Source organism: Periplaneta americana, chromosome 13 (assembly GCF_040183065.1).
Source record: "Periplaneta americana isolate PAMFEO1 chromosome 13, P.americana_PAMFEO1_priV1, whole genome shotgun sequence".
In the NCBI taxonomy this organism is placed as follows: Eukaryota; Metazoa; Arthropoda; class Insecta; order Blattodea; family Blattidae; genus Periplaneta; species Periplaneta americana.
The window spans coordinates 99,374,986-99,402,967 of record NC_091129.1 but is presented as its reverse complement, the minus strand read 5'-3'; the positions used below and the strand labels follow the sequence as shown (position 1 = coordinate 99,402,967).

Below are 27,982 nucleotides of genomic sequence, written 5' to 3'. Positions count from 1 at the left end.
TGGGTAAGACATCAGATGTTAATTTTAACAGTTTAATTTACAATATATTTTTTTCCTTATAAGAAAATGAAAAGTATGTGTTTCCATCATATATTATGCTTATAACCATCTGAGTAAAACGTCCCAGAGTTTTCATCCTTATACATAATTAAACATACACTTGCAAAGCCTGTGTATGTAGGAACCATCAACAATATCTAAATTTACTATTTCCCTTCAATGCTTTTCAATTCATATTAATGCCCAAGAAAATGGGACAGTACTCCATTGAGCGACTACAAAGCTATTTATAATTCCCAATGAGATGGCAATAAGTACCCACGACGCAACAGCATGTCCAGTATCTGTCTTTCTCTTACACCCCCAGCATTGGTCGACCAAAGTGGAAGAAGCTTGTTGACCAGCAGCCAGCGTAGCGTCACCCCACCGGGCACTCCTCTGGATGCCTCTGTCCCAGGCTGGGCTGATCTTCACATAGGCTTGTCAATTATAGCTACCCCTGCATAGCTGCGACCGATGCCCATGGAGGAAGGCAGCATTGACCACGAATCTGTCTTGGGGTTATACACTTCAACAGACGCTAGATTGGATGTACCATCGTCTCCTCCGACCACATACAGCATACAATTAAGAGCAACAACACCTGCAAGAGGATTGGCAAGAACGTGATTACCAGTATTAATATGTGTTTGACAAAAAATGAAGCTGCTTGCTAGATGTATCATACCTCGGAGTTTATTGCAGAAGTTGTGACAGAGTGATCAGACATCCCAATTTTGGATGCTTTGTCCCAGTGTCCCAAAAACATTCTCAGTACACACAAATGTCCTGATTTTTAATATTGATGACTTGCTTATTATGATAATGACTCTACTGGGTGTTCAGTTCAAAGTGTGTCATGGCTCGCTGTATGCTGTCATGTGGCTAGTCGATGAGCCTAGAGAATTCAATCTTCCTACACTTCCGCAAAGGTGTATTACCTACAGTGCCAGAGAAGTTACCTAGAAAGTACGGCGTTCATTCTAAAGAGTACTGCCAGTAGTGGCAGGAATGTGAACTGTTTCGAAACACGTACTGAGGTGAGTTTTTTTTTTCTTACTGTCGAGATATGGGGAGAGGGTTAAGACGATTACTTACGTATTTGTTGACATTAATTTCGACGGTCAACATGGACACAGAGCATTTGATTTGTATTGTGGAATGTTGCCGTACACAACCGATGATAACAAATATCCTGCGTACGACTTGCCCGCGCAAAACACAGTTCGAAAAAGGTTATGATATTACACAGACCATACAGACCGCCATCTGTTGCTACGACATTCAAGTTATACCGTGCATGTTCTCAAGTTCAGATTGAATGCCTTGAATAATAGGCAACATAAAAGCTGAAACTCGCTTCAAATCGCTGACTCATCAACAGTGACGTCATGACACACTTTGAAATGAACACCCAGTAGTAGTTGTTGCTGGTGCAACAATAACGAAGAAGATTTGGAACATATCCTCTTAAACTGCCCTGTCACAAACATCCATAGAACTAATCTAAAATCTGCAATCCCTGTAACCTTGGACAATTCTCTCCAATACATATTGAATGCGCCTCATCTTTGGAATGTGCCTGCTGAAATATACAACAAGCATCGTGCTTTTTACCCATCATTTGTAAGAGGAAATTCATAGTGGAACACGTGTTGTCAGCAAATAGCTGGATACACTACGAAGATAGATTATTATGAGAGTAGTTGGATTTGCGCCGAATTTACAGGTATACCAACCTCCTTCGAAAAGTCAACTCCTTTCTGATTAGTAAGACCAAGAGTAAGTTAAAATAATCACATTTTAATCTAAATGTTGGCTGTTCTATGTCCAGCACTTACAGTGATGAGAATATAATCAGCAAAGTTTGTGAGCAGATAATTTCAGGTTTGGTCATTTGGTGCTATGTCTTGGTAGCATGTGCTTCTTATTCCAGTATATTTGCGAGTATAATAATTGTGAGTTTTCATTAATATACCAAAAAGAAAGTGTTCATTGAATGATAAATTTCAATAATTGTCTGTACCTTTCGAAATTAAAGTGCAAAGACAAAATAGACATTGCGTAACTCGATATTTTATATCACGGGGTGGGAGATCAGACATCAATTGACCACATAAACAAAAAGAAGCATAAAAATGAAACTTTACCATCATAGTGTAATAAAATGACGTTTTTTCAAGCCAATGGTCGCAGGAAAGTAGAATTAAAATTTGCAGCAGAAGAAGACAACTGTGCTATGTTTTGTTCTCTGATGTGTCGATTAGGATCTATGCTACCAAAAGAGTCAGAGAGGATCACTTGAAATGTATAATTTTCAAAAAATAATAACTAGGGCTAGGATTCTTAGGTAAATAAATATTTTATTTGCATAGAAACTCGTAATTGTGTTTTAAGTTTCGGACAAGGTCACCTGAGCATATATTTTAAATTTTATTTCACATAAAACAAATATTTTGAATTTTTAAATGTAAATATAAATTTTCAAATATTCACATAAAAACAAGTTTTCATCAAATAATTTTCGATAAAAACCTCATTTCAGATTAATCATCACCCAAATGTTCAATGCAGTTGCTTAGATGTGACAGTTGGCAACTCTTTCAAGAAATTGCTCTCTTACCACAAGCAATAAGAGCTACCACCACTAAAAATTATACTGTAACTAACACACATAAACACTGATATGTCATTTAGGAGTGCTTTATAAGTTATCATAACGCTGACTCATGACGCAATTATAATTTCATAAACATCAGCTGTTTCTGTTTTCGTTTCCAATCATAATCATGTCTCTAGGGAATGTATGTAGTTTCTCAATGGCCAGGGCACTCTTTTTCCCAGTACAAGCCAGTTTTATGCGATAATCGTCAGTCATTTGTGATGGACAACTTGATGAATCTCATTGTGTACTGTAATTTTTCAGCAGTTGGCGAGACAGCAAAATTTATACTGATGAATACTGCATATTGTTTATATTCACATAAAATAATTGGAACATAATTAAATATTTTTTTTCTTTTTTGTCACATATTTTCCCGATTTTTAGATCATAAAATTAAATACTTTCTCGACTTTTAGCACCTAAAAATCTCACCCCTAATAATAACATACCAATAAATTGCATTGTTCAAGCTATATCCTGTGTTATTTTGGTATTTCTAAACCTTACAGTCACTCTAAAAGAGCATGATAAAATTCGTCAGAAACAATTGCTAGACTCTGTATATAAAAAAAATCCAAAAGTAAAATAAAAAGGCAGAAATGACTTAGTGCCAGTGAAAGATAAAAGTTCACTTTACTTACCAGCATTTCTCCTGCATAAAGCCATATCTGCGACTGGTGTCCAAGTTTTATTCTCTGGGTTGTATGATTCTACACTCTTGCGGACCAAGGGTCCATCATGACCACCTACTGCGTACAAAATACCATCCAAGACACCAACTCCTACAAAAAGGAAGTTTATTAAAAATTAAAAACTAAGTATTCAAATAAATATTGCATGACATTACAGAGCTAATTCCAGAGCAAAACTTTAAAATGTTTCTCACAATATGGCAGAAAGAATATGGATCTACACAACACTACTTTAAAAGAACTTCAACTTCAGTTTCAAGTACAGCACAGTGGAGGTTTGGCTGTCATTCTTAATATTCGTTCCACAAGACTGCGGCAATTATTAAACTAATGATAATTGAAGAAATTGAAGAGGATGGGGGGAGATTTACTACTATATCTGCAATTTCATCATTATCATCATCCAACCATCTCTTTTGAGGTTGGCCAAGGGATTTTTCCCCAACAGGATTGTCTTTGGGAATCTACTGTTGGTCCTTCTGTCCATACAATTTATCCAATTTTGTTGATACTGCCAAATGTGTCCATTACAGGTTCCATATGAAGTTCCATCATGAAGTTCATTTCTCTTGTGATTAACTTTGATGTAATCTACAGCCCCTCTCATGAATCTCATTTCACAAGTTGTTATTCTGCTTACAGCCTGTTTTTTTCTTAAATCCAAGCATCATTTTCATGTGAGAGGACAGGTCTCGAGGGAATGTTGTAGAGGCATAAGCAAGATTGTTTTTGAACATGTGAAGACTTGAATACATTGTTGATAATACCAGTTGTTTTTGTGTAGTTATTAATTCTTTTTTGAAATATCACTTTCGCCTTTAAAGGCCAGATTATATCCCAAATAATTAAATTCATTCACCCTTACTAGAATTTTGTCATCTAGATAAATCTTGCTTTGACTGGGTTCTTTACCACAAAATGACATGATTTTTTTTTCAGATGAAATTTACATATTATATTGGCTACTAACTTTATGGAGATTATAAACGAAGTGTTGTAAGTTATATTCTGAAGGTGCCAGTAATGCTAGATTATTCGCAAAAAGTAAAACATTAACTTTATAACTTCTTACTGCCCTAATATGAGGAATTTACCTGGCTGACTAGTTTCGAAGTGATATTCTTCATTGTCTGAAGCCCTGTGAAGGTCTTGTGCTAACTTTTGGTTTTCTGTTGTGGTGAGGTGTGTGCTTTGAAACTGAATTGAGTGTTCAGGATGTGTTGTGAATGTGTTTTTGTATGTTTGTAAATTTCATATTGTTCTAGAATGTCAAGTTTCTGGTTTTTTGGTTGAATGTGTAGTATTTTCATGTCAGTGTCTACAGTATGTTGCTATAGTTGTAATTGGGGTTTGAGATGTGTTCTGCATAGATTGAATTGTTGTGTAGTTTGGTTATGGCTGCGATATGTTCTTTGTAATGTGTTTGAAATGATCTTCCAGTCTGTCCAATGTAGAAGTCGTTGCAACTATTGCATGATAGTTGGTATATGCCTGTTAAGTTGTATTTATTTGTGTGTCTCGTCTGTATGTTAAGATGTGTTTGTAGTGTGTTTTGTGTTCTGTATGCAATGTAATATTTATATTAATTCGTATACTGCCATATATCTACAACTTAAAATATCAAACAGAACTGTTTCACGCAACGTGAGTCTTATATCGAACTATTGGCTATGATAGATAAAAGATACAAGCAGTGAAATGCCAAGCATTTGTTTCCATTGAATTAGCCCTTACCAGCACCACTTCGCCTTGCAGACATTTCTGTTACAGGTGACCACGAATCTGTCTCTGGATTGTAACACTCCACAGAACTCAAACATTGTCTTGATGCACCATCATACCCACCAACCTAAAATAAATAATAAACAATGAAATATCTTTCTTAGTTAATTCAAATTATCATCAACATTAGCAGTAACAGTTTGAACACTAGAACGAATTGATCGATTCAAAATTGGTCATTTCAACGTCTTTTTAAATATTCTGGTACCACTGTAGTTGGATGTTCTGTATTTGCGACAAGTGGTCTGATCAATAATTATTCTTGCATTTGTGAATGATTCTGATTAGATTGTCAATGTTTAATTCTTGTTTAATTACATTGTATTTCGTCTCTTATTTAAAAGTTAGCAGAATGATACTTACTGTTTGTAAGAATACATTTCTATTATCATTTAGTATTTTTCCGTGTGCTTTATTTACTGATATACATTATAATTTTACAAAAAATTTTCTTAAATCTATGTATTATAGTTAGTGACAATATGGCGGATAGTCAGTAACAGCATACAAACCGCTCCTAGTTTAGACGTTGTTAAGAAGGTGAATATCTAGTGTTAAGTGTTAGAATAGTGCTCATCCAGTTTATAAAGTGTTACAGAATTATTGTGCTTATATACTTTGCAATCATGCCTCCGAAAATGTTAAAGTCTGAAGAAATCGAGGCTACAGTGCAGCGAGTGGTTAAAGAAACGTTTCTAGCCATGATGCAGGAGTCTGGCGCGCTGCAAACGTTAGCCAACCTTATAAAAGATGCGGTAGTGTCGGAGCTGCAGCGTAGCATAGACTTCAACTCCGAAGTTATCCAGGACCTGAAGCAGACTATTGAGCAACGGGACCGTAAAATTGGTGAACTGGAAAGAAAAGTGGACGATCTCGAACAATATCAGAGAAGACAATGTGTCAGGATCTTCGGGATCGAGGAGGAGGTTGGCGAGAATACCGACAAGCTCGTGGTGGAACTGGCAACGAACATAGGAGTGGAACTGAAGGTAGAAGATATCGACAGAAGCCACCGGGTAGGCCGCACGACTAGCGACGGTAGACCGAGGCCTATTATTGTCAAATTCTGTAGTTACAGGAAGAGAAGTGAAGTTTTTTTTAACAAAAAGAGGCTGAAGGGCTCCGGAATGACCCTGAGGGAAGATCTGACCAAGGTAAGGCATGGCCTGTTACGGGAAGCGATAGGCAAATTTGGTGTGTCTAGTGTCTGGACTATAGACGGCGTAATATTCGTTAAAGTAGGTAATGTAAAGCACCGGATAACTTGTGCTGCAGATTTGAACTTCTGAACTGTGAGCTGTTGTGCAATGTTACTTTTATTCTTCCTACTTTTTAATTTTCTTTAGTGTTAGTTTCCCAAGACTATATTATTATTATTATTATTATTATTATTATTATTATTATTATTATTATTATTTAATTATACTTTTTAATTCTTAGTCTAGGTTAGATCTACTAGCTTTTCAACTGGGTTTATATTTAGCTAAGTTAGCTAAGTTATTAATTAATAGGAAATCTTTACTTGTAGCAACTTCATATTTTTATATAACTTTTTTTTTCTTTTAAGTTGGATACCCTGATTTTTGACAGCAATAATCCGGTTGTCTCTGACAGAACATTGTACAATGACCTTCACTCACACCATTCCCCTATACCTGCTGACCAGAACCCTCTCTCTCACCCTGAAGCATTCAACATTTTAACAACAGCATTTTCCAAGAACTCTTCATCCCTTCACGTAGCCCATATTAACGCTCAGAGTTTGGTTGCACACTTTGACGAAATTCAATCCATATTCTCGAATCAGAATTTGCATGCTCTTCTCATCTCTGAATCTTGGCTCAAACCTACATTATCCTCAGCGACATTACACATAGATGGTTATACGCTATTGAGAAATGATCGTTTAAATAAACAAGGGGGCGGCGTTGCTGCATATGTCAGATCAGATCTCAATCCCAGAATAATACACACATCTCCTGGCGAGTATGCCGGAAAACCTGAAATGCTATTTGTAGAAGTATTGACAAGCTTTCAGAAATGCCTTATTTGTGTAATTTACCAACCCCCGAAGATTAACGATATTGCAGAGATCGAGAGATCGTTATTGGAATTCATCACAGATTATGAACACGTCTTAATAATGGGTGATCTTAACACAAATTTGTTAGCCTCTGATTCGAACTACACTAGACATCTATTGACCATGTTCCAGGCTCTTGATCTAGCAGTCCTTCCCCTTGAACCAACCCACCATACCCAATCTTCCGAATCCCTATTAGACTTAATTATTACGAAGAATGCAGACAAAGTACAAAAACATGGACAATGTGCGGCTTCGGGAATTTCGTACCACGATATTATTTATCTAGTATATTCTTTGAAGTGTCCCAAGCCCACACCTAAACTCATAAAGTATCGTGACTTGAAACGTATTGATGAAACCCAACTACTTGAAGACGCAATAAAGATTCCCTGGGACTCAATATGGACCTTACATACTGTTGACGAGAAACTTGTTAAACTAAATGAGTATATTATAAATTTATATGACAAGCATGCTCCTATCAAATCTAAACGCGTAAAAAGAACACCAGCACCATGGATGACTGCTGACATACGTAGTATGATTACGGACAGAAACACTGCATACAAAACGTTTAAACATGACAAGACAGAAATCTCTTATAATTATTATAAACTCTTACGTAACAGAACTACTCAAGCCATTAGAAACGCAAAACTGAGACATTTTCATAACATCTTGAAGGGGGGAGCTGACCCTTCCAAACTGTGGAGAAACTTACGGACAATTGGCTTAGGAAATCCCAGGACTCAGGTAGACAGTGTGCCAGTTTCTCTTGACGAACTAAATGACCATTTTGCAACGGTACAGTCAATAACCTTGGATACGGTCGACAAACAGCAGACAGTTAACGAATTACAAATGACTCCAATTCCGGATAGAGAAATATTTTTCTTCACTTATGTCACAGAAACTGAAGTGAGAGCGGCAATAAAACGTATTACTTCTAAAGCTGAAGGTGTGGATAATATTAGTATAATATTATTGAAGAAAATATTGGACATAATACTGCCGACATTAACACATATATTCAACGCCTCACTCATAACTTCTACCTACCCGAACCTCTGGAAGAAAGCCTTTATCCGTCCGATCCCTAAAATTAAAACCCCATTATGTGCAAATGATTTCCGTCCAATTAGTATCCTACCTGCCCTATCAAAAGCTCTGGAACGTATTGTTCACAAACAACTAATGAACTATCTAACCGAACATGCCTTACTGGACGAATACCAATCCGGGTTCAGAAATGGACATAGTACGACTACAGCACTACTAAAAGTGAATGAGGATATACGTGAAGCCACAGATGAACGTAAATTAACATTACTGACATTACTTGACTTCAGTAAGGCATTTGATACAGTTGACACGGACCTTCTATTATGTAAATTAAGACTTCTGCATCTTTCTGAAAGTTCTGTTACTTGGTTTGAATCCTACCTTCGCGAACGTCAACAATGTGTCATTGCATGCGATTATTCTTCAAGATGGTGTGTCGTGAAATCTGGAATTCAACAAGGATCAGTTCTCGGACCTTTACTCTTCATGATTTATATTAATGACGTGACTAAAATGATAAAACACTGCAAATACCATATGTATGCTGACGACTTGCAAATTTATTTGCATTTCCACCCTGATGAGACTAGTGACGCAGTAAATAAAATAAACGAAGACTTAAATTCGATTTCACTGTGGTCACACAAATTTGGATTAAGGTTAAATCCAGAGAAATCGCAAGCAATCGTAATGGGACATAATCGTCTACGAAGTACTCTTGATAGTGGTACTATACCACATATAACATTGAATGGGATTATTGTTAAATACAGTGAAACAGTTAAAAATCTTGGCATTTTTATGGATAGCGATCTAAATTGGAACACCCAAGTAACACACACTTGCAAAAAAATATTTTCTCAACTTCACTCTTTGCTTCATATGAAAGAATTTCTACCACTTAGTCTAAAAAAGAATCTTATTCAGACGCTTGTAATGCCCCATTTTGATTATTGCGATTCCTTACTAACTAATGTAAGTTCACTCTTAGCTGAGAGACTACAACGTGTTCATAATGTGTGCATACGATTCATCTGCAATACTCGTAAATTTGACCATATAACACCTTCCCTCCAGTTACTTTCATGGGTGCGTCTGAAGGAACGAAGAACAATACATTCACTGTCTCTTCTATTTAGAATCATGCATACTTCTACTCCGAATTATCTCTTATCGCGCTTTCAATTTCTTACAACTCTTCGAAACCGACATCAAGCACTTCTTTCTATCCCTCATCATAGAACGTCTCTATACTCATCCTCGTACACTGTAGAAATACCTCGTCTCTGGAATTCGCTACCTAATGATGTCAGGGACTGCCGGACTTTATCACAATTCAAAATTAAATTGGAAAATTTTGTCTTGTTTAATGCTTTTTAGATATTGCTAGAAGTGTCGATTTGTGTTTTTTTTTTTACTCCAGATTAAAATCGCAAGTTTCTTGTTTATGTTAGTTAATTAGGATACAATTAATTATACTTAATCACTCATTTAAAGTTTGTGTGACTGCAACCTGTGTATATTTTTGTGTGACTTTACTTCGTTTATAGTGTTTTTTTTTTCCTTTTTATTTCTGTTATTGTATTTGTATTCCTGGTGTTGTGGAAGAGAAGGCCTGATGGCCTTAACTACACCAGAATAAATAAATAAATAAATAAATAAATAAATAAATATTATAAAGTAAACATTTTTTATCAATTGTGTAAAAAGATCTCGCATCATAAATAATTTAAAGAAACAGTTTATTCAATTGCAATGTATCTGTTGCTCATTTGTTCACTTAAATAAACAAAAAAAAAAAATCAACATATTTTATAGCACTTTTCAGTTTAACTATAATCCTGTCAGGCTTTACATAAAACCGTATTTGCACTTTTCTTAGTTGCATTAGATACATGGATGGACTCCCATGTCGTGGAGTGGGCATTACCTACAATAATGCAAGATAATATATTATCAATGTGACACATGTTTAATTTGTTTAATTAAGTTACACTGAGATGGTGTAATTTTGTGATATCATAACAAAGTTTCAAATAAGTATTGTCTGAAATATTCAAGACGATTAAATTCTGTACTATCGTACTTGTTCCATATATCAATTTATTTTGGAGACGATATGATCCCTGACATTTACTATCGAAAATATTCGCATAATATTAGTCTCAATTTTCAGAGTATGGTGTTAAAGTCGTCTGTTTTCTGGCAATCAAACAGAATAATAGCATAGCTGTTCGTATTCATGAAAGAATATTGGGAAATTGTAGAAATGTCGACGAGAAATTGAAATCAAGTCTCTTATAGTCAACAACAAGGAAGCCATATGATTGTTCGAAAATCTTTCGGTGAACAGTTAATTTGTAGTTGTGAAGTCCCTGTGAACTAAGCAAGTATTTCTAGATAGCTATGTAATTATTTTTCACAATGCAACATGATATTCATAATGAATTTATTACATTTTTTATACTTTAATGTATCTATTCGAAGTTCTGAATTCAAATCAAGTAACTTTGGTAGCGTGAACACATATTCTATAAAAAACTGAAGGGGTGAAAATAAAATAGTCCAAAGCCACACTTTTCATAAATGTTTTCTTTTTTTTTTTTTGTGCAAGTTCATTTCTTACACATATGGGGAAGCTACTAGTAAAACAGTGTAAAAATCACTCAACAAATGTAAGTATATGCCAAAGAAATTATGATACCGCATTGCACTATAAACCATTAATATGCTCTCCTGTAAAATTTTGTCTGTGTGGCTTAGGACTATATCATTCTCACTCCTCCAATTCTTTCTTTTGTTTGATTACAGTCTATAAAGAAATACCCTACTGTTACGATATAATATAGTACATAGGCTTACAGCATAAAGAAGTCCATTCACAACACCCACACCCACACTACTTCTCCTGGTGGACATAGGGGCAATCATTCTCCATTCATGAGTTCGTGGATCATACATTTCAGCCGAGTTTAGACCTGTTGATCCATCAAATCCTCCCACCTGAAAAACGTTAATTACCAGTTACATTACATTATTCCTAAATAACAATTCAAGAAGTCCACACATTACGACATTTTAGTCACCACTAAAAATGTCGACTCATAACATAGGATTATGATGTTTTTTTTCTATTAACAATTAATTTAGTAGATGCCACTACAATACTCTCGTCAAGTGCTTAATAACTCAAACTTGCATTTTTGGACTATGGTTCTTTTTAAAAAACAAACCTTCAATTATATACCCAGGTCCTATTAATGAAATTAACAAGAAAGTTGTTCTAATAATTGTTCATATTATATAGTTCTGAATGTACAGTTTATATAATAATTGTTTATGGTAATAATAATAATGCAATTTCTATAAGTATAATGGAAGGTATATTGAGTTTATTATTTATGGCTATTGTAAGTGGTAGTTTTTATTTAAAAAAAAAAGCAAACACTGAATGCATTGCCATCGAGAATACAACAACGGACCTACTTTTAGGCTATGAGTTGACATAGTCAGAGGGGTAGATTCACATAATTGTATTGTGAATAAAAATGCTAACAACAATTCAGGAATTAAGAAAAAAAAACAGCTCTAGGAAAACAACCAATCAAGACAGTTACACAATGTATTTTGGAATAAATAAAAATGTTAGGAAAGAACCCAAGATAGGAATATATAAAACTATAATAGGAAGCACAACAAAAAATTTGGAGAAAATGAAGAAATAAAAGAGAGATTGAGTGCTACTGAAATGGGATTTTGTTAATGCTGTGGTAAAATAACATTACAAAATTATGTTAGCAAATGAGTACAATCACTTCAATTATTTATATCCTAGAAGAAAAAAAAAAACTAATACAGTAGTGACATATACAAAGGATGGAAGAATATTATTGGCCAAAGAATATGCCACAATGGACTCCTGCACAATGAAGAAGAAGAAGATCAATAAAAACTTGGAAGGATGGTATATCAGAGATGAGAGACAGAAATCTTCAAGAGGGACATTAGCAGCATTGTAGATGTTGGGAACTGGGATATGGAAAACCTTAGTGTTCACAGTACATACATATATAAGAATTCAAGTAGTTATTCACTTACACTATAACTGTAACACTTACTGCATAAATGCAATTTCCTAACACAGCTACTCCAAGTGTAGATCTCCTTGCTTCCATACTGGCACACGAAGACCATTGGTCCAGAGCAGCATCATACACGTCCACTGTTCTTACCCTGAGAGAACCATTGAAGCCACCCACTGCATACACACAGCCACCAATCATGGATAAACCAGCCCTGCACAACAACATACCATGTGTGAGGAATTTTACCGAAGTAAAATTGGTAACTATGTTTATGCTAAGTTGACTTTTGCCTGTAATTATACACAAACATCTATACAGGGTTAACCATAAGTAATATCATTAATTTCAGAGGGTTATTCTTTGAGATATTTCAAACAAAAAAGTATAATACAATTTTGCTCGTTTTTGCTTCCTTTTCGAGGTAAAAACTGTTTTGTATTAAACATTTCATAGCCTGTTTTTTTTTTAATTTATTTATTTATTTAATCTGGCAGAGCTAAGGCCAGTAGGCCTTCTCTTCCGCCCAGCCAGACTCTAATTCTAATTAAATACACTTGCTTACATAGTTATTACATTAATATCTAGATCATAAAACAACATGAAAGAAATAATGAAAATTGGATAACTAATGTTAGTGTGACAATAATAAACATTGGTAAGAAATAGTTATAATAATAATAATAATAATTATAATAATAATAATAATAATAATAATAATAATAATAATAATAATAGTAATAGTAATAATAATAATAATGAGATAATTTAGATATTTATATGTGATATATATAACAATTAAACATTGAGAAACTTGAAACAGCTATTATTGTTAACAAGAATTGTTAGAAAAATATCTCGTTAGCCTATTCTTAAATTGGTTTGATGTCTGACAGTCCCTAACATTACTCGGTAGGGAATTCCAAAGTCGAGGAACAGCCACAGTGAAAGAAGATGAATATGAGGATGTTCGGTGGGAGGGAATGGATAATATTGAGGAGTGTTGTGATCGTGTGTCTAGGTTATGATCGGTGGATAAATTTTGAAAACGAGACGCTAGACAGGAGTGGAGAAATGCAATATGTGAAAGAGAAGGGAAAGACAGTGGATTTTCCTACGATCTTCTAGACGGAGCCAGGACAACATTTCGAGGGATGGTGTTACGTGATCAGCCTGGCGAATATTGCAGACGAAATGGACGCACATATTATGAACACGTTGTAGACTCTGCGCCGAAGTAACGCTTAGGTCAGTAAACAGAATATCACAGTAATCGAAGTGGGGCATCACGAGTGTTTGCACTAACATTTTTTTCATGGAAAAGGGTAGAAAATTCTTCAAGTAGAAAATTCTTCTTTGGGAAAGCCATTGATTTAATTTCCAATATCCTCAGTCAATTTAAGAGAGCACTGTATTATGATAATAAATGATAGAAAGAATATTAGTTTTGTCCTTTAAATGTGCAGAAATTTGATCTGAACAAATGTAACATTGTAAAATTTGTTTGCAGAATGAAAATTTACATTTGTTCTGATCAAATTTCTACATATTTAAAGAACAAAACTAAAATTCTTCAGTCGTTTATTACCATAATACACTGCTCTCTTAAATTGACTGAGCATATTGAGAATTAAATCAATGGATTTCCCAAAACACACTATGAAATGTTTCATATAAACAATTTTTATCTCGAAAAGGAAGCAAAAACGAGCAAAATTGAAGACATTATTACAAAACAACCCTTGTCAAAATTGCTCTTTTTCAGGAGAACAATAAAACTAAATAGAACAACACATGTCAGTTGTTTCCGTACAACTGCTGTTTATCCTTGTAGTTATTGCACCTGACATGTGTCATTTTTGGAGTCTATAACCATTTGAAATACTAGCAAATGTGTCTTTAACTCAATTTCATTAAAAATGACTAGGGCTGTTTTTGTAATAATGTCTTCAATTGTATTATACTTTCTTGTTTAAAATATCTTGAAGAATAACCCCCTGGAATTAATTACTTTACTTATTGTTCACTCTGTATAGGTTAACTGTTTTATTATATTAATTCTTTTTGTACTATTGTATTGTACTGTATTTATTGCTACATACTATAATACACGCCACACAACCATCTGAGGAAATTTGCGTTCAGGAGCAGTCTCCATAAATAACAATTTTGTACTAAATTGGAATATAATAAAAACCCAATAAAATTACAAAATTTAATACAATATTACAAAACAGGTATTATTAAGATAAAAAAAAAGATAATCCAATCAAGAACAGAATATGTTTGAATGAATAAATATACTGATATTAAGAAAAAGATATAAAAAAGGAACATGAATACTAAACAATTAGCTTAATTTTATTCTTAAATTTATTAAAATTAAAATTACCTACGTCTGGATTTATTATCAACATACAGTTATATAACCTTGGCCCATAATTCTGGCTATGATTTAGTCCAGTGGTTGTGTACCATTTATGTTCAGCTGAAGGAAAGCCAAATTTCTTCTAGCAGAATAAACATGAGATTCTCCTTTATATTTTTGACAACTTTTATTATAATATTTTAATAATGTATATTTATATATACATATATATTTGGAAAACAAAATCGCAATAAATGAAATTTGTTGGATAATCATTTGACTTCTTCAAACAAATTTTAATTATCAGTTTTTGTAGTAATATCAATCGAGAAAATTTTTATTTTGTTGTTCCTCCCCATTTGATTATACCATATTGGATGACAGACTGAACCAAACCTTCATAAAAACTAATGGAAGAATATTTGTAGGAATTTAATGATCCAGTTTGCAATAGACTGCCATGTAGTGTAAGTGCTATCAGCAGGCAAGCTAGCACAAGCTGGCAAAGCAAATTTTTGTACTCACCTCTCTGTTCAGGCCATTGTTCACAATAATTTTATACAGTTTTAACTTCAGGACTTTGTAGTCCTGTGCATGGAACCATGAAAAATACTGTTTGTTACGAGATGTATTGAAGCGCTGTGGTAAAGGATTTTCCAGTTGAAAGTCAATGTCATCCAGTCTCCTCAAGTAGTACTCTTTGCTCTTGTCTATGTTTTTTATCTTTAACAGTTCCCACCTCCCGAAATTTATTCATAAAGTTGTATACCGTGGAATGGTGAGGAACCCTAATGATGGAGAACTGAACTCTGAACAATCTCTGAACTTGATGTGCCAACTGTTAACGTATAAGAAAACCTGTGGAATGGAGTAGGATGGGTTGAGGTAATTTGGGTATACAAAATAGCCTTTTTTAAGTTAAGAGACCCATAGCCTATTACCATGACTATTACACTTCTACTACACCATACTACTTTTGACCAATATAACGGTACAAAAGGATGTGTTTCAACCAATCATGGCTGTTTATTGCTACAATTTTATCACTTCCGTAGCATTTATTTGTTTTTATCACTTCCCTAGCATTTGTTTCTTTGTTTGCGAACATTTCAAACTGCAAATTCTTTATGCTACTATAAAACATGCTTTGAGACTTTCCTCTTTAATTTTTTACTTCATTATATTTTAAAATAACAATATTATGCAGTTTATTGGCAGAAAAATACACATCTACCAGCTACAGAAATTTTTCTGACAGTTACCATGTGGTGAACTTGCAGTTTTGTTGCTCAACATGCATTGGCAAATATATTTTTTTCTAGTTTATGTAATGCTCATAAAAATTTGGCAATATAGTAAATTATCATCATAAAGTACACTCATACACTTCAGGGAATCGTTGCAAAATGAGATTATTACTATTACATTTGCAAGGAAGCAAAAGAAAACTGGTACAATAGGCTTGCAAAACAAGTTAAAAATCTCTGTGCATCTATGTATTATTTACCTAGAGACTGACAAAAGTAGCATATGAATCTGCTTAATATATCTATATTCTAGCTTCAAGTATAATAAATTTAATCTTTGATCTTTAAAGAACTTACCTACAACGTCTTGTTGGCATTTCTGCTACCTGATACCACCTCTCTTCTTTGAAATCATAACACTCCACACTTCGAATGGCTTTAGGCGCCTGCCCACCCACAACGAGTAGTACCTAAAATTACAAATGGAATTTACGCAATCTTGTCATTTACATAATTTAAATCTATGCAACAGCTTCAAAATAACTGCTACAGTTCTTACAGGAATTTTCATAATACTTCGTTAAAATTCTAAATACAATCAATGAAGCGTTCACCTTCCTGAGTATTTTATGTAAATTATACCACCCATCATCTATGTTCAAGAAAGAGTGACGCAGAATTGGCTGATTAAACCATATCTCAGCACTACACATTTACGAAATCTGTGTTAATCTTGGAGATCCTGTATTATCATATGTAATAATTTTTATATGTATAAGCAGAATTTAGATTGGAGATTTATCCTTCGAAGAGGTGGAAAAATTCAAATATCTTGGAGCAACAGTAACAAATATAAATGACACTCGGGAGGAAATAAAACACAGAATAAATATGGGAAATGCCTGTTATTATTCGGTTGAGAAGCTTTTGTCATCTAGTCTGCTGTCAAAAAATCTGAAAGTTAGAATTTATAAAACAATTATATTACCGGTTGTTCTGTATGGCTGTGAAACTTGGACTCTCACTTTGAGAGAGGAACAGAGATGAAGAGTGTTTGAGAATAAGGTTCTTAGGAAAATATTTGGAGCTAAGAGGGACGGAGTTACAGGAGAATGGAGAAAGTTATACAACACAGAGCTGCACGCATTGTATTTTTCACCTGACATAATTAGGAACATTAAATCTAGATGTTTGAGATGGGCAGGGCATGTAGCACGTATGGGCGAATCCAGAAATGCATATAGAGTGTTAGTTGGGAGGCCGGAGGGAAAAAGACCTTTAAGGAGGCCAAGACGTAGATGGGAAGATAATATTAAAATGGATTTGAGGGAGGTGGGATATGATGGTAGAGACTGGATTAATCTTGCTCAGGATAGGGACCAATGGCGGGCTTATGTGAGGGCGGCAATGAACCTCGGGTTCCTTAAAAGCCAGTAAGTATAAGCAGAATTTAGAGAGGAAATTAAAACGCAGAATAAATTTGGGAAATGCCTGTTGTTATTCGGTTGAGAATCTTTTATCATCCAGTCTGCTCTCAAAAAGACTGAAAGTTGGAATTTATAAAACAGTTATACTATCGGCTCTTCTGCATGGTTGTGAAACTTGGACTCTCACTTAGAGAGCAAAACAGTGATTAAGGGTGTTTGAGAACAGGGTGCTTAGAAAAATATTTGGGGCTAAGAGGGATGAAGTTACAGGAGAATGGAGAAAGTTACACAACACAGAACTGCACACATTGTATTCTTCACCTAACTTAATTAGGAACATTAAATCCAGACGTTTGAGATGGACAGGACATGTACCATGTATGGGTGAATATAGAAATGCATATGGTGTTAACTGGAAGACGTGAGGGGAAAAGACCTTTGGGAAGGCAGAGGTATAAATGGGAAGATAATATTAAAATAGAGTTGAGGGAGGTGGGATATGATGGTAGGGACTGAATTAATCTTGCTCAGGATAGGGACCGATGGCGGGCTTATGTGAGGATGCCATTTGTAAGTAAGTAATAAATTATTTCATGTTGCCTATCGATTAGGTGTAACAATATGTGGGCAGTGAAAACAAGCACTAGATTCAAACAACTGTATGGCATCTGAAAGATTTGGCCAAGCAATAAACGAGGAAATAAATAATTCGACAGGCTAAGCTTCAGAACACTGAAATGAATGAAATGGCGTTCCTGTGTGTATCATTTACCTTATATATTATATTGGGTTATTTATTACAATGTCCCGCGTCGTGGCTTAAGACATCCTGCCCAGGACTCGTTACAGAATGTGCGTGGTTCGAGTCCTCTTGGGGGAAGAAATTTTCTCATGAAATTTCGGCTAGTGTATGGGACTCGTGCCCACCCAACATCGTGATGCACTTGGGGAGCTATGATAAGTAGCGAAATCAGATTGTGAATACCAGCTATAATGGCTGGGGGGATCATCGTGCTAACCACGATACCTCCATTCTGGTTAGATGATCGTCCACCTTTGCTTCAGCATGTGGGCGTGAGGCCAGCAGCCGGCTGGTCAGTCTAGGCCCTTTACAAGCTGTAGCGCCACGGATTATTATTATTATTATTATTATTATTATTATTATTATTACAATCTCAAGAGTTATCATCACCGCGGCCTCATGCTTAACATGTCGGCATCATACAATAATGTGCAGTGTGCTTTTAAAACATAATTTTGCCGACCGATTGTTGCTCTGTAGGTTTCACTCTAAGCATCATGTTGTCACGTCTACTTCCTCGATAAGAATAAGCACTAGTTTGTTATATTCTTAAATGGCTATTATTATTATTATTATTATTATTATTATTATTATTATTATTATTATTATTATTATTTCATATACAAGTACGTTGACATTCTTAACTCTTAATAATAACTCTTTAATAATAATTTTTAATCACATACCTTAATGTTCGTCCTCAGCACAAGACATTGCAACCTCGGTTTTAGTCCACGTGGATTAGACAAGTAGGTGTCATTTAATAATGGAAGCAGCTTATTGGTTGCGATATTGAAATTGAGGCAAGTGATTGGAGCGGCGACATAAGAAATTGAAAACAATAATACAATCAAATTTCAAGGACCTGCCGAATGTTATGCACGAGGCCGGTCAAAGACCTGTCAAATGTCAACCATGAGAGCGCGGCGATAATACTTTTAATTTATATTTGGCATGTTGACAGCCATAAGACTATAGCTGCAGTAACCAATGTTATAAGGTTCTGATGTTATTTACTGTAAGCATTTGAAATATTATTTTATTTTAAGGGGTTTTATACCTCTGATTGAGGTTCTGGCTAATATTATTTCTATTATCAGGCAGTACATATCTCACAACAGTACCATCAGCATTACAATCATCATATCACCACACCATTGCCATATCATCACTATCACCATCACTACCAATATCAGTGATCTACAGATTTGGCACATAACTCCATCATGAGATGTTTCAGTCAGGTGATCCGTCAAATAATCGCTAATAAATAAAAAAGTATGTTTACCTTAGGTAACCCAACAGGTTGTCTAGGTTTTGTTCTTGGTGTTTTAAATAAAATTTTCTGTTCACCTTTCAATAAATGGTACTTTAGAGCTTCAATGAGGTAATCTTTACCTGTAACAAAAATAGTTCAAGTAATGTTATTTTTCATACAGTGTCGTCATACAATAGCCATTGTCATTGTTACATTTAAAGATAACTCACATTGTAAATTTGCTTTAAGTAGTGGTTCTTCTTCCACTCTCTGTACGAGATATTCCTGCGATAAAAGAGGTAATCTAACATGTTCCATCAATTCTGCTAAATGCATTTGTCTGCTTTCCAAGTCGTGATGAACCCAGGCAATGACACACTCAAACACCTGTAATGGCAATGATGCAGTTAGAAAAGATAAGCATTAACACAAACCTGCGACGATTTTGCAGCAAGATATATTTTATGTCATTAAGGTTAAATCAAATGCCCCAATTTCGAAAATATTATCATCAGTTTTTGCGCATCACGTACAGATTTTGCACAAAACTGAGAGTTCATTAGAATCGCTGCATGTCCGACATGTACCATGTTACATTAAACTATAAATATGTCAAATCATTTGACATGTTTTACCACTGTCTATTCCTGTTTTCAGGTTGTCATGTTTTTGAACTGAGGGTAAGTTCTTCCTGTGATCCTAACTCAATAACAAACTTCTTCGTATGTAATCGTGGAAACTTTGTAATTAATTCAACAGTTCATAGCATAAATACTCGTCAAAAAATTATTTTCATACTTACTCCATCAGTAAATCTGTTGTACTATCAAAAAAGGAGTGCGTTATATGGCAGTAAAAATTTTTAATAGCCTCCCTATAGATATAAAAACTCAATCTCAAAACATAAGATTATTTAGAGCCAAATTAAAGAAGTACCTAATTTCTCACGTCTACTATTCTGTAGGTGAATTTATGGCATTCAACAACACTGCATAAATATTTATGTCTTGTATTAAGTATCAATAATAACTCCTTGTGTTGTACTAGTATATTGTAAAATTCTTCTTATATATTTCAACTAGACTGTGACTATACAGACTACACTACCCAGGCTGACTTTAAATCTAAATATAGAAACAAACTTAAACTACAAAATGAGCTGAGAATGACTATTACAGTGCTTGGAAGATAACAATAACCAGCAGGCGCTTGAATTGCAGCTGTTTTCTGGAGTAATGTACTGGTCTCTACAGTGGCATCATGGTTAAAACGTCGTGCTGCAAAGCCAGAAGGTCGAAGGTTCGATTTCTAATGAAGTCATGGATTTTCTCCATTGATCTAATACTTTCGATTAGATTTCGGATAATGAAGGATACCACTTCGAAACTAGTCAGCCATGTAAATTGCAAAAGTTAACACAGTAAAGATATCATAAAGTTATTTTGTGATTATAAATGTTAAAAGAGTGTATCGAACAATGAATAAGAAATTTCATCATGTTTTGTGGTGTTACAGGCATTTCAAAGTGTACTTAAAAACTAAAAATTGCTAAAAAAATATTTTTTTTTTCTGCATGGCAACAAAACTGGACGTGATAGGAAAAAAATGGTAAGCAGATTTTCAATTCAGCATACCAAAATTAGGATTATAGACCTGCCCAAGCCTGTGTAATCAGACACATACGTGAACAGGCAGAGTGATTTACTTAGGGAGTTTTTGGTATCATTTTGAGCAGGACTGTCTTATGATGAAAAGTGAGCATGGGCTAAAGTTATATACTAGTCGCTTTTCAACACAGTGTGATCAGTCAACTGAACTGAGTTTCAATGTAAGACTCTGTTCTCGAGAACATGTATAAATGTCCATCAACATGCATGGAGTTGGCAGTGATTATTATAGAGAAAATTCGTACTACCAATTCATATTAGTTTTTTTTTTTAAGTAATAAATGCAGTTCATCTTTTTTACGCATATATTGTATATATAAATTTTTCAGTTTTACAGGTATATATTTTTTTGTAATATAATTCATGATTTTACTGAATATTATAACAAACTATTTCCTTCTTCCGTCAACAGAAACAACGACTGACAAACATGAAATGATCTTATAGTAATTCAATAAACTGGTAAACATTTAAGTACTTGTAATAATTAAGAATTAATGCATCGAATTACACAACATTTTAGACATCATTCTATATGGAAATATATTTAAATCACAAGGAACAAGGTTGAGTTGAATACATAACAAAGAATGTATATCACACCTTTTCCTCTGAAGGAACTGTAAGCCTGTCACTGCATATTAGTTTGGAAACCTGTTGATGTGATAACGTGAGAAATTCTTCACACTCCACAACTTCCCTGAAATAAATAAACAAAGGAGGATTTCAGTTTATAAGTATGTAGTTACAGAAATGACATTCATGGAACAGGAGATCCATTCATTGCACACTTATAAAACACGAAATTATTAAAAAGTGTAACATGTCTATGATAGAGAAGTAGTCGTTGTTCTTACTACTGGATTCTAGGCCCAGGATAATGAATTTTTAAAGGTGATAAAATAGTAAGCCTAGTAGTATTTTATTTAAGCCTCATGCCATAGCACCATGGTCTAAGGCATCATGATTATGATTCACATTAGGGAATAAGCACTAGTTCGACTCCTCATGGGGAAGGAATTTTCTCATGAAATTTCGGCCAGCGTATAGGACTGGTGCCCACTCATTATCGTGATGAATTTGGGGAGATACAATAACCAGCTATAACGGCTTGGGAGATCATCATGCTGACTACATGATATCTCCGTTATGATTGGATGATCGTTCAGCTCTATTGAGGCAAGTGGACATGAGACTAACAGCTAGCTGACCGGCCTTGACCCTTCATGGGCTGTTAGTGCCACAGATGGACAGTATTTTATTTAATGTTCAGACATGTATATAGGTTAATATAAATATTGGAAAAACATACAATGCAAGTTTCTTACAATTTATATAATTATCCACATATCTTATCCAAAACAGAAGTATCATTAAATTAACTTTAAGTTGTTTTAAATCCTGAATATTATATATTTCACATTGTAAGCTGTCTTGTTTATCTCGGGGTAACATTGCTTTCAGTGCCTCAGAAATATTACTTATCTGTGAGGGTATTAAATGTCTGCCAAATTAATTGTACCAGCAAAATATATTTGGAAAATATATGAAGTTTTCAATGTAATTTATTTATTTTTTACTTATTTAATCTGGCGGAGTTAAGACCATCAGGCCTTCTCTACCACACCACCAGAATACAAATAGACATGTACAAAAAACAAATGCATAGAGAAGAGGGAAATAAGAAATAGAAATAAAATTACAGATATAAATACAAAAAGTACAAATGCAAAAAGAATGAGAGAGAGATATACTAGTAGGAAGATAAGATCTGATATTTGATAATTGATAATGGGTACAAAAGATACTAATACAGTATATTGCTTACCTAATATATTAGTGATTAAAAAAATATTAAATATCTTTAAGTAAGTAGCTGACTGTGCAAATGTAAAGCAGAACAAAACAGTAATTTCGTATTTTTGGAAACAATCTTATTTCGTATAAACCTACATCATCTGACTGATTAGGTTTCTTCTTTCTCTGTAAACTAATATTTACTCTACAGGCAAAAACTAAACCTTTGGTGCACTACATGTGATAGTAATAGTGATTAGTAAGGTTTGTACAGGGACATCATTTTATTCTTACTAACATTTTTAATATTAACCTGGCTATATCTTTGGATTAAAGGTCTAGAACCGGAAACACCGCTTGCTCCCCCTTCCACGACTGGAGTTCGATGATACTGGCGTAAAATACAAACAAATCACTTTACTAGGTATAGGAGGGAAGAAAAGTAGTTCATCCATTTATGTAAACTAGGAAATATCGCAATTTTGAGTTTGATAATTTTGATTAGGTTTTTGTTTAATCAAAATACAGTACAGTATTAACAATAAGTGTTTTTACTCACGAACTGAGCTGTCCATGTTGACGTATTCATTATGTAGTGTATATTGTACTGTTACAGCACATTAGCATACAATATAGAGAATGAAGTTAAATTGAAAAATAATTATAATATGGATATATAAACACATTTTTAAAAATGTTGGCCGTTCATTTCGATACAGGCTTCAGTTCTTTTGTGCATATTATCGCACTATAGACAATTGTACCTAATTCTAATTACCAGTTTCGTCCTTCATACGAGTAACTCATGTTGAAATAATTCTGTACCTTCTCTATAAAAGAGTACCTTACGTACTGTAAATTTAATCTTCACTTCTGCCCGATCCGAAAAGATAAAATTACTCAGAAATGCTATCTACTGTCCCTTCAAGTGGTTTTGTCGCAGGGTCGTAGAGAGGGGGGGGAGAAATCAGTTAATTATTTAATGAGACCCTTAGATTTAAGTTATTTTAAACCGTTGATATAATATTACGTAGACGTCCAATTCCTAACAGAAATTAATATTTTCAGAAAAGAGCTAAGACACCCCAGCTACTAGACTTTACAGAGGGGCGAACAGAAGCAGGTGGGGGAAACCAGGATGCGACGTAGGCAAACGTACCTGTGCGAAAATGTGATTCAATACTGAAAGATCTTTCGTCACTGGAAAACTCGAACATATTTCTGGAATGTAGGCTACTATACTCACTAACTCAGTACTGCTTACACGGCCTCGTTCTGTTTGGAGAACAGTTGGAAATTTACTAGTAGAAGGGGTGGGAGTGAAGTACATTCAAAAACTCAGATACAATAAAAATTGAAGTAAAAATAAAATGATGTCCCTGTATAAAGTACCTGTATCAGGATAGGAATCCTTGGTCTGTATGTGTTTACAAACATTAACTAGCTGTCGTGTGTCCCTCAGTCAACAGTAGTGACGACGTATATTCAGTTTCTGTACTGTTTATTTACTGATGAGGGGTGGGAAGCTAGTGGAAGGGAGTAGTGTTTACTTAGTCTGAAGCAAGTGAAGAACCTATCCTATACAGCTATAAAGACTATCCTGATACAGCTACTTTATCTGAACCTTAGTGATCAGTATTATCACTGTGAAGAAATCTGCTAAGGGTTAGAAGTTACATGATTTTTTATTTGATATGCTATATTTACCAAATCTGACAGTTTAACTCACAGTGCTCTAACACCCTTCAAATGCTGTAATACTAAAGTGGTCAAGCAGTACAACTGTGACACAGTGCAAGTATCCAAAAACCTCTCATCATGCTGAACACTGTCAAAGCCTCAAATCATACTTTCAATATAATTATGGAACAACTGTAACATCTCACAAATTTAATAATAAAGCGTTAAATAAAATTATAATCTGAATGAAATGTAAATAAAATGTGGACAAAGTCGTGGCATATACTTACGGGAAATGCTGTTCAATGTACGTTTCTGCATGACTCAACAATTCAAGACAACCATGGAGATCGGCAAATGCTCTGATTCCTAGACAGTTTGTAGGATGTAGCTGAGCTTGAAGAAAATCGCAACAAGCATCCCTCACGTCTGTAAGTTGCAACAAATTGGCCGCTGGTAACAATACCTGCAAAATGCATTAGGCTACTGTTATTTATTATTAATTGTTACACGGAACATATCACGATCATAACCAAACCACACAACAATTCAACCTAAGCAAAACACATCACAATCTTCAATCACAACTACAGCAACATAAACACTGACATGAAAATACTATACATCCAACCACAAACCAGAAACTTAACACCCTAGAACAATATGAAATTTATTTGAAGAGGTGAAAAAATTCAAAGTCGGTCTCAATAGTGCACTAGGTATAGCGCTGGCCTTCTGTGCTCGAGGCTGCGGGTTCGATCCCAGCCAAGGTCGATGGCATTTAAGTGTGCTTAAATGCGACAGGCTGATGTCAGTAGATTTACTGGCATGTAAAAGAACTCCTGCAGGACAAAATTCCAGCACACTGGTGACACTGATATAACCTTGGCAGTTGTGAGCGTCGTTAAATAAAACATAACATTTTAAATTTATATAATCAGCAGTAAAAATGCACCATACTCCATACTGCACCATCTGCATTAATAACCCTGACATCAAAATACCCCCTTCAATGTCCAATTAGGCCTATGAGTATGAAATCAGAACAAAATAATACTGGGCAACTTTCTGAATCTCTGCTGTGATGCAATACAAAAAAGGTTATCGGTACGACAAAAGTCAGCACTACTGGAAGAGTGAGGAAGTGGGGGTGGGAGGAAAAGAAAGGGCTAGAACAACCCTTCATTACTATCTTGATACCGTATGTTTCTCCTGTGGTTTCAAATTGTACTGAGGTGGCTTTAAATCTTCATTTATTAGATTTATACGTAAAACACTGAATTATCTCTTATACTTTGTCATTTAATTTAGATATCCTCAAATATCTCGTGTTTCTGTTTCTTGAAAACTGCCACAGTTCATAGAAATTTCATTTAGAACTAATTTGGCTGGAGCCAGCTTTTCTATTTTGATGTCAAAGATTCGCTTTCATATAACTTAATAGTTTTGGTACAGACATTGTTACCTTATAAATTTTAAAATCTAATCTTTTCTCAGCATCCTAGCTTTATTTTGAAAGTAGCTTACCATCTTATAACACAAGTTTGCCAATATACTTGCCGGGTATTTAAAATTTGTCAATTTTCTTTTATGATCTGTAGCCTACCATCAGCATATCAGTATTGCAATGCTGACATTCAAATTCATTAACTTTTTCGACAACCAATCCCTTTCCCTATTAGGCTACCTGCTGTTTTAAAGCTTAAATATTATTTTCCTGGAATGCTATTATATGTAAAAGAAATGTTATGTAATTGGCTACACCATAATGTCATTTATTATTACTTACCAACATCTGGTCTGTCCTATATGCTATGACACAGCTCATGATCTAAAATTATGCTAAAGTGAACATACCTGGACATTTTCTTCTGTTACATGAACTTCTGATGAGTATACATATTCTACAAGAAGTTGTAAAGCTTGAGAATCTACTCCTTGTAGTGTAATACGTTCCTGCTTGCTTTCTTCAAAACTTGTAAACATGGCATAGAAATATGGACTACAAGCTGCCAATACCATTTTATGAGCTGGCACCTCAATGCTGTCAGCAACCAACGTTACATCACATAATAGATTTTGCCTATATAAAGACATAATGCAGATATAAATATAGTACCTTTTGTTATCTTTGCAGTATTTGAATTAAACTGTATGTATTAACATACACTTACTTTCTCATTACATTCATTACATCAAATGCCCTATGTGTATGATGATGATTTCTGTATGGTGGTTTCTCCTTGCTGCTTGGTCTTGGAACATGTTTTTGAGAGCTCTCATCAAGTGAATTCTGACTGGCATAACGCAGTAGCAGACAGCTGTTACAGAATACCAAATTTAAGTAAGTAAACTGATGTAGGCCTAGTGTAAATGCAAATAGTTGAGATCAAGTATTTCATTTCATAAACGTGTAGACAAGAGATTTTCTCGAGATATCATATTGAATTAGCAGACGAATGTTATAAAATGCTGAATTTAAATAGGTAAACAATATAGCTGTAAGTTAAATGCAATGTTATTATCATAGCACTTCATTTAGTAAAATACTTAATAAAAAGATCTTCTAGAACTATGAATAAATAATTTACTTTCATTACTAACAGCACAATAATGAAGATACATAAATTTTTCTGTTTATTTTTCCATTTACAGCTTAGTTCTTTAACTTTGTGTCACCAGTTGTCAATGACGTAATTGAGTTTATTTACATTGACCAGCCTAACCTACCTTCCTTGTTTTTCGACACCATTGTCTCCTGTATTAATTTGTCCCACTGTATCCATTTCTTTAAGATAAAGTCTACTTGAAACCATGCACTGAAGTTATTATATTTATTAATATGTGTCGTTTACATTCACGTAATTATAATGTCAACTGACTTTTCTGCAATAACATTGCGGCCATCTTGTCTGTTGTGAATTTTACCACGCACAGCTTTCTCAATATGTTGCCAAACGCAGAGGGTGACTGACGAAAGCATTATAAATATGTTACGGTGTACTTCGCCCATAACGAAATAATCTTATGGCACGGAATTTGAAACTTTCATCAGGGATTACTGTTAAACAGAAACGACTGTGCAGCTATTTAGATTAGGTTATAGAATAAATTCTATTTTGGTAGTTTTATCAGGCCTGGTTATTATTTTATTTGGCGCTTGAGTAGATAATATCGACCTGCTCTTTTATTTTACTTAGAACATAAGGGAGCTTCCCTTTCATTCTACTGTACGTAAAAACAAGAAAAGGGAATAGCTCTTTTATTTCACTTACAATACAAGGGAGTTGCTCTTTTTTTTACTTACAAGATAACGTAGCTGATCTTT

At 34.4% G+C, this 27,982-nt stretch overlaps 1 protein-coding gene across 1 annotated transcript; it reads right to left on the bottom strand.

Annotated features, from left to right (window-relative positions):
* On the bottom strand, positions 1 to 27,573 carry kel (kelch protein). The gene is made up of 13 exons (XM_069843630.1): positions 27,385 to 27,573; positions 26,829 to 26,975; positions 26,512 to 26,737; positions 24,945 to 25,120; positions 21,781 to 21,877; positions 19,741 to 19,897; positions 19,541 to 19,650; positions 16,381 to 16,493; positions 12,445 to 12,622; positions 11,189 to 11,329; positions 5,131 to 5,245; positions 3,346 to 3,486; positions 1 to 643 (listed from the first exon to the last, which is right to left on the bottom strand). Exons 1-13 carry the CDS (start codon positions 27,468 to 27,470, stop codon positions 471 to 473), a joined length of 1,860 nt encoding a protein of 619 aa, XP_069699731.1. The 5' UTR covers positions 27,471 to 27,573; the 3' UTR covers positions 1 to 470.
* Between the last annotated feature and the right edge of the window lie 409 nt (positions 27,574 to 27,982).

Excerpts from the sequence above, each read along its gene's own strand:
- kel (XM_069843630.1), bottom strand. The coding sequence starts at position 27,470 with ATGGTTTCAAGTAGACTTTATCTTAAAGAAATGGATACAGTGGGACAA. Across the intron at positions 11,330-12,444 it reads TAGGAAATTGCATTTATGCA|GTGGGAGGATTTGATGGATC; the intron begins GTAAGTGTTACA and ends AACGTTTTTCAG. Across the intron at positions 3,487-5,130 it reads TGCAAGGCGAAGTGGTGCTG|GAGTTGGTGTCTTGGATGGT; the intron begins GTAAGGGCTAAT and ends TCCTTTTTGTAG.